Source organism: Triticum aestivum, chromosome 1A, assembly GCF_018294505.1.
Source record: "Triticum aestivum cultivar Chinese Spring chromosome 1A, IWGSC CS RefSeq v2.1, whole genome shotgun sequence".
NCBI classification, from domain to species: Eukaryota; Viridiplantae; Streptophyta; class Magnoliopsida; order Poales; family Poaceae; genus Triticum; species Triticum aestivum.
The window spans coordinates 299,444,119-299,451,890 of NC_057794.1; the positions used below are offsets into that span (position 1 = coordinate 299,444,119).

The 7,772-nt window shown below is 47.8% G+C and overlaps 1 protein-coding gene across 2 annotated transcripts; it reads right to left on the reverse strand.

Annotated features, from left to right (window-relative positions):
- Window positions 1–1,380: 1,380 nt before the first annotated feature.
- Window positions 1,381–5,720, reverse strand: LOC123046922 (WAT1-related protein At3g02690, chloroplastic). 2 transcript variants are annotated; one of them, XM_044470371.1, is made up of 8 exons: window positions 5,012–5,720; window positions 4,875–4,922; window positions 4,643–4,765; window positions 2,851–3,000; window positions 2,426–2,438; window positions 2,267–2,335; window positions 2,106–2,166; window positions 1,381–2,006 (listed from the first exon to the last, which is right to left on the reverse strand). In XM_044470371.1, the coding sequence occupies exons 1-8, from the start codon at window positions 5,528–5,530 to the stop codon at window positions 1,898–1,900; spliced, it is 1,092 nt and encodes a 363-aa protein (XP_044326306.1). In that variant the 5' UTR covers window positions 5,531–5,720; the 3' UTR covers window positions 1,381–1,897. The 2 variants fall into 2 exon arrangements, with proteins under 2 accessions (XP_044326306.1, XP_044326296.1); XM_044470361.1 differs by having other exon boundaries at window positions 2,267–2,438.
- Between the last annotated feature and the right edge of the window lie 2,052 nt (window positions 5,721–7,772).

Below are 7,772 nucleotides of genomic sequence, written 5' to 3' on the forward strand. Positions count from 1 at the left end.
TGCGTGTGTGTGTGTGCACGTGCGCGTGCATGTTGTTGCGTGTGTGTGTGTGTGTGCATGTGCGCGTGCGTGTTGTTGCGTGTGTGTGCGCGTGTGTGTGTGTTGGTACATGTGTATGTGTTGCTGTGTGTGTTCTCTTGCCCTCGCACTGATGCTGCGTGCGTGCGCTATTGCCCCTTACACACATACCACATGAGGGGCAAAAGAGTCTTTTCATGTGTCATTTAGGCTCAAAATGGACGGAAATGTCATATAGGGAATAAAATTTAGAACTTGTGTCAAATAGGGAAGAAAAACGTTTCCAGTGTCAAATAAGGAAACAGATTTTAAGATAGTGTCAAATAAGGAATTTTCTCTAATCCCTTGGTCATTTTATCACTAAAAATTCCTATTCTTTCCTATGTGTATATAGGAAGAGAGGATGAGGTGATGACTGCTGATTGTGATGTCAACTCTAAGGAGGAGGATTGTCGTGTTTAGGGACTAGGGGTGTCCTCTTTGTGGTACGACGCTCGTCTCATTTGTGGTCCCGATGAGGGGCTAACACGCTCAAGATCGACTTCTACTCCATGATGATGAAGATGAATTGACACGGTGATTCTTACTCAAAATTAGGACACTCGGAAGCGTAAAACCCTACGTCCTGCTGGTTGAATTCACTCGATGGTGAAGCTTGATGTTTTAAAGCGCTGAGCACTCCTTGCCAGGATCTAGCCTAGCTTTGTAGTGTCTTAAAATGCCAAGGGTTGAAACCCCTACTATGTAGCCATGGGCCTCCTTTATACCTAAGGGGCCACCACATGTGGCTATTATAGCAGAACACCTTTATATTAAATACGGGGGTATGTGTCGCTCGGAGCTCTTGCCGGAAAGCAAGATGCATGTCTTAACCCCCACTATGTAGCCATGAGCCTCCTTTTATGCCAGGAGCTCTTGCCGGGGAGCAAGATGCCTGTCTTGTCATACCACTTGTGGTGTATTTGCTCTGACCGTAAGGTGTTGAGTACGTGGTAAATGACCGCAAGGTGTTGAGTGGTGTATTTGCTCTGACCGTAAGGTGTTGAGTACGTGGTAAATGACCGCAAGGTGTTGAGTACGCGGTAAAAAAAGGGTGGTGATTCACCCGCGTCTTCGCCTAACTGCATCGTGCCAGGCTGCCACCCAATCATCCCTATAGTCTAGGCCCACCGCCGTAAGCCCCTGTAGCAGCAGCTGTCGCCAAAAAGTGACCAGTTTATGTGCATTTTGTTCTCTTGATGAACACAACTACTCCCGTTCTAAAATAAATGACTCAACTTTGTATTAACATTAGTATAAAGTTGGTTCATCTATTTTGCAACGGAGGGAGTATCTGTGAGGAAAACAAAGACGAATACAGACTAAGGATCAGATCTCACCAGAGACAATTGCTTTTTCGCTCATTAGATATTTCCATGCTAGCAACTACTTGTACATAGGGGCTACAACTACTTGTACATAGGGGCTACTTCTCCCATATATGTACAACACATCAGCTATTATGCAAACCATCTGACTATGTAGCCACACAATTGGTTTTATTTGCATTTTTCAGCTCCACGTGAGAAAGTTGTGCTGAAATGGAGAGAGGCATGACTTTATCCTCGACAACCTCATCAGTGTGCAACACAGGAGTTGTGGGCGAGTCATCCGATTATGTTTGACAGATGACAGAACTTGTTTGCACCAGCTTATACCATCTTTTTAGTCCAAATACGGGGACGCACATGTGATATGCCTCTTCAAGCTGTGCAAATTGGTGGGATGTTTATTACTAACATGTACTTACTCTTCAAACCCCTGTACAACGCCGTTACATGTGCTCCAGTGAAGTGCAGTACCCGGCTGGCACAGAACCTATCAAGTTTTTGACAGTCTCTTACTTCTCGCCTATAATGCTCTTGTAATTAACCATATAGATGGCAACCAATGTCAGAAGTGCACCACCGATCTGCTCAGGTGCGAAGGTCTCTCCCAGATAGAGGAACCTGAAAAGGCGAGGAGTGCCCAGACCAAAAGTTGAAAACAAACATTGCATTTTATGTTTGTGTAAATTTTATTGTCCAACATATTGCAAGGAGTCTTACCCAAAAATGGAGGCGAACATAGGAGTCAAGAAAGTAAGAGAACTAAGCGTGGTCAAACTACCTGCAGGAATAAGAGAGAAGAAGATATGAAGTGCTGATGAGAATAAATTGTGGAGAGCTCTAACTGCATTGAACTGGTTGGAAGCTAACATCACTCTTACCTCTTGTAGCATTGTAGAAGTAGACACCATAGCTGACAGCACTGCCGAATATAGATGTATAACCCAGAGCTGCCATGTCACTCCATGTAAGTTCTTGAATGTGTCCATTAAGAGCAGGATCGTGATTAACAACAGATATAACCAACAAAGGAATCCCACCTAATACCATGTGCTGCAGAGCGATAGAGATAACATTAGCCTTTTATGTGGTGTGATGTCAGGCTTCCATGATTTGAAGTAGGAACATATCTAATACTGCTAGGTTGACTTGATGCTTCCAGCAAAAGCGGTTCAAGTTTCATTTGACGTTGCAATTCATAAGCATTTGCCCTATGCATTAAGCCCCACCATAACATTAGCATTTTACATTTCAATTCATACTTGAGTTACTCAGATAGGCAACCAACTTAGCACTCCTGGAAAATATACAGAATCAACTGGCCCAAGTACACCATGAAAAAAAGAGGGGATGATTTTGAGACACAAAAACAAAAGCATATTGATGGTATTTTAAACGCATGCCACAAAGGCCATCTTATCATAAAATGAATAAATGATAGTGTATTCATCTGCAGAATGCATACCCATCCTGTTGCCATGATTGGATCAGAATACTTTGATACCCAGCGAACCATGATAGTTCCGACCGCCATGCTTTGGGCCGAGAGGAACATCCACCATTCTCCACTCCCCCAGACTGATGTGTTGTTTCCTTCAACTGACAGTGCTGGAACCTAAAGTAGATTTAAAGACAATCAGAATATTATAACATGCACAATAATAATTCATACTCCCTCCATTCACAAATATAAGATGCTCTAACATTTTTTCTGAATCAGATATATATAGACAAGTTTTAATGTGTTTGTTCACTCATTTCAGTCTGTATGTAGTTCATATTGAAATATATAAAACATCTTATATTTGTGAATGGAGGGAGTATAAGCAAAGAGCAACATTTCACCATTTTACCCATAAAGGAACTTCTCACCATTTTACAGATCGATATGTCATCTATTCAGTCCCAGTGTCCCACATAGTAATAGTGGAAGAAAGTCGACTTCAGAACGTTGGCAGAAGGAAATTATTGTATGTACTACTACTAAGCTTAACCATTTAAACTTTTTGGCCGGTTATGCTGCGGTGGCGCGCCATCAGGCTTTGGATCGGCGCAAACGGCGTGGAGGGTCTGGCGGACTGGTCGGCAATGCATCCAGTTAGATCTGATCTGGCCGGTGCAGCCGGCGGTGGTGGTCATCTCCTCCATCGAAGGTGGTCGGCCTGACGCTGGGTGGTCGGATCTCGAGATCTGTCATCTAGTCCCGGACGAGTCGCGGAGACCTAGTTGCCGGTGAAAACCGAGCTGATGGCGGACGATGGCGACGTTTTGCATCATTACCTTGATAAAGGTATCATCGTGTAATTATTGTCGACCCACTCATGCTGCTCCGGGAAAAATCCTAGGATCTGGTCTTCCAGACCAGACGATGACGACATTGCGGTGTCGTTTCTCTCTTGGGAGCATCGTTTGTGGAGCAGCGCCGGAAGACAGCGGCAGGAGGTGGAGCGGCTTCGTCTTGCACGGAGCTTCGGCGGAGATGTCAAGTCAGGCCTAACCGATAGGTGCTACGCAGTGTCATGCCTGTTCGGCGGGTGCTACGCACTACAGATCTTCCAGTGACTTCAAGCTGTGTCGGCTGGTGGTACTTGGCGGCATGGTGTTGCGGTGTACCGGCGGCGACTGCAACGTGCTCAGCAGTTTGCGTGCAGGGAGGTGGTGCCGTTGGGCGCCATGGTGACGTCGACGGATGGCCGGACTGGCAAGGATGATGTGGATCCCTTTCCTGAAGATGGGTCGACGGTTCGATGATGATGGCGGCTTCTAAAATGTGTGTGTGTGGTGTACGCTTTAGGTTTGCTGCACCGGCTATAGGTTCCGACACGTTATTTGGATGGATCAGCGACGACACCGGTTTTAGGCACGGGGAGCAAAAACACTCCACATTATCGACTTTGTAAGTGTGAGTGGTGGCTTCGCGTGGGTTAATGTATGTTTTTGTCAGATCTTTGTTGAATAATCAATAAAGATGGCTGTATGCACAGGGCGGGGGGTTTAACCTCCTTTAAAAAAAACACCATTTAAACCTAAGTATGAGTCATCGAAACTGTTGCGGTCTTCCGGGTTGTACTATACTAATGTCTATTACCTGTGTGTTTTAAAAGCATTTTTGGTACTTCAGTGGTATCTGAGTATACCACTTGCTTTACTTGTTAAAAAAATGTAATCAATTGAAAAACTAATCGTAACCAATATCTGAGCGTGGAGATACGAGATTGCTTGGAAACGTTAGAAATGCATTGCAAAAATGTACTAACCTCGAGGAGCAAAAGCCCAACAACACCCAGTACGAGCCCCCCAGCTCCTATCGCCCCGATAGACTCTCCGAAGAATAGCGCTGCAAGGATAGCAACCGTCAATGGTTGGGAGTCAATTATGACCTGCAACGAGGATCACAGTTCCGTAAGTGATCGTCAGCTCCATCAACCACGATGGCAAGCCAATTGTTTGCCTTCGGAGCCAGAGAACAGCACAGAGAGTTAGCCTTACGCTTCCGAGGCCAGCCGATGTCTTCTGCAAGCCCTCAGTGAGAAAGCCCTGCAAAAGGAGGAAACCAAACCCATGCTGGCTTCAGGAACCGCACAACCACACGCTAAGGATCACGCCTTTCAGCTATCTAAATCCACCTGGAAGCATGCGGCGTCGATGAGGCCGAAGGCGGCGATGGCGCCCCAGGCGGCCCACCCGGAGGGCTGCTTCCTGCCCCGCGCGGCTGCGAAGGCGACGACGAGCGCGCCCGCGGGGAGCAGGCGGAGCGCGGCGACGAAGAAGGGCCCGGTCTTGGGTATGACCCCCTTCATGGCCACCATGGCCGTGCCCCAGAAGAAGAAGGGCGACACCAGCGACACCCACTCCCACCACTCCCTCCCCGCGAGCGCCGGGGCGACCCCCTCCTCCGCCCCAGGGTCGCCGTCGACGACGCACTCGACGTCGCTGCCCGTGCCCACGCAGTCGAGTTCGTCGGCTGCGGGCGGAGGCGCATCACCGCCCCCGGCTGCGAGACGGAGACGGAGGCGGAGGCGGGGGCGGGGGCTGGGGACGGTGCCGCGGCGTGGGACAGAGGGGAGAACGGGAGCGGAATGGCGTCTGGGAGTTAGTGGTGGGTGGAGCGGGAGGAGGAGGCGGAAGGGCGCGGCGGTGGACATCACGGCCTGCCGGCCGGCGCTCGAGCGGGGTGCTGCGGTGATCCGGCGGGTCGAAAGGCGGCCCCGGCAGCGGCCGGCACGACGGGAGGAGAGAGGAGCGGCGAGGGTGTGTTTCCGCTCGCTCGGCGTGTCGAGCTCAGCTCAGCTCACTCGGCGTGTGGGTGGGTTTCCTTTTTCTTTTTTAGGAACGCGTGTGGGTGGGTTTCAGTCGATCAGCTCGGTGTCGGGCCTGTATTTCAAGCAGCAGGTTGGGTCGGCCCACAAGTGCCACGGCAAAATTTTGACATTTCACAAGATTAACACGATCTTGTCTAGAAATATTAAAAACACAAGATACTAATACACGATCTCCCTAAAAAAAAACATCGCCCACAATCTCTGTGGCTGCTGCTTCCTTCCTTTGAGAATTAACGGACCCAAAATTAAAATACAGATGACTTCTAGCTCTAATGTGAAAAAAAAAGGTATACAATCTACCCCTATACAGTCTCCCCCAAAAGCAAGATCACTGAAATGCTTGTGTGTCGAAGAGCCGTGCAGCTAGCTACGGAAATAGGCGTCCAGAATCTGATCTTGCTTAGATCGTTCCGTGCATGGGCCTCGATCTCATTGAGGAGATCAAAGAGTTTCTTGAAATTTTTGCCAAGTACCCAATCAATTGGGTTAGGCGATCTGCCAACAAGGTAGCTCATAAGTTAGCTAGGGATGGCTGCTTGAATAAAGCATGTAAAACTTGGTTTTGTTCACCTTCGGGTTGTATTTCCAAATTATTGAACTCGGAATTGGTCTAGATGAATAAATGAAGCAGCAAGTTCCCATATAAAAAGAACAAGATCGCCACAAAAGAAGTGAGAAACGAGTGTAGTGTTTCTATGCCCAGTCTTAAATAACTCCAAACGAGTGTAGTGTTTATCTGCACCTGGTTAGAAAAGAAGTCACAAATAATTCCAAAAAAATTTGCATGGTAAAAAATTTTGTGCGTGAGGTCCGCTCTAATTTTCAAATCATTTGAACATCTGAGCAGCTCTCGGCAAAAAAGATAAATCAGGTCAGAACAGTGCATGAACAGAAAAACTTTTTTACATACCCAGAATTTGTCTTTTTTGCCGAGGGCTGCAGAGATGTCCAAATGATTTGAAAATTGAAGCGGGCCTCGCGCATCAAATTATCTATCATGCAAAAAAATTGAAAAATTTCTAGTATTTGTTTTAATTTTTTTGTCATCGCGGGGTGCAGATGAGTCTAGGCTCAGAAGCGGATTTTTTTTTGAGGAACCAGCAGGAGCACTGCCTTTTTCTTTATAGAAGAGATGGCGAAAGGACGCCATTTACAGAGGGGCGAGCGTTTTTAGAGAACGTCGCAGAAACCACAAAAGACCAACCAACCTAGAATCTAGATTAACCAATGTCGGCGGTTGGCAGGTTGCCGGCAAACGCCAGGTCGCGCTGATTGATTGCGTCTAGGGCTAGAGCCGCCACCTCGCGATGCGTCAGCCTTTGTCCAGTGAAAACTCGTCTGTTTCGCTCCTTCCAAACGGACCATATCGTGTAGATGATTCTTCCACTGCGCCTCTTGTGCACTTACTTGGACTGGGAATTCAGAGTCTTGTCCCACCAGTCAGACACATTTCCTGGCTCCGGAAGGAAGCCTGAGATTGGAACGCCTTCGTTAGTCCAGGAGTTCACCTGGTTCCAAACCGCGACCGTGAAGGGACAGTCTTTGCATAGGTGAGTTGTTGTTTTTGGCTGCTGAAGACAGAGCATGCATCTGGGATCGTGAGGCCATCCCCTCATGGTCAGCATATCTGCAGGGAGAATTCTTCCATGCAGTGCTAGCCATGCGAAGAACTTACACTACTAGGAAAAGGACTATAGATGGAAATGACACTAATGGCGCACCAGACATGTGGTGCACCATTAGTATATACTAATGGCGCACCACCTTCTGATGCGCCATTAGTGTTGATACTACTAATGGCGCACCCTGCCCACGGTGCGCCATTAGTACCAAATTTTTTTTGAACTAGTGCGCCTGTCCGAACATACTAATGGCGCACCGTGGGTGTGGTGCGCCATTACTAGTTAAACTAGTAATGGCGCACCATGCCACGGTGCGCCATTAGTAACCTTGGCCACCATTAGTATGCCGTATATATGGCTGGTCCTCTCCTCCTCTCTTCATTTCATCTTCCCTTCTCTCCTCCACCATACTTCTCCTCTCCGGTGACCTCCTCCTCCTTTCC

Excerpts from the sequence above, each read along its gene's own strand:
- LOC123046922 (XM_044470361.1), bottom strand. The coding sequence starts at position 5,530 with ATGTCCACCGCCGCGCCCTTCCGCCTCCTCCTCCCGCTCCACCCACCA. Across the intron at positions 4,923-5,011 it reads TCGACGCCGCATGCTTCCAG|GGCTTTCTCACTGAGGGCTT; the intron begins GTGGATTTAGAT and ends CTCCTTTTGCAG. Across the intron at positions 3,001-4,642 it reads TTGGGCTTTTGCTCCTCGAG|GTTCCAGCACTGTCAGTTGA; the intron begins GTTAGTACATTT and ends AATCTACTTTAG.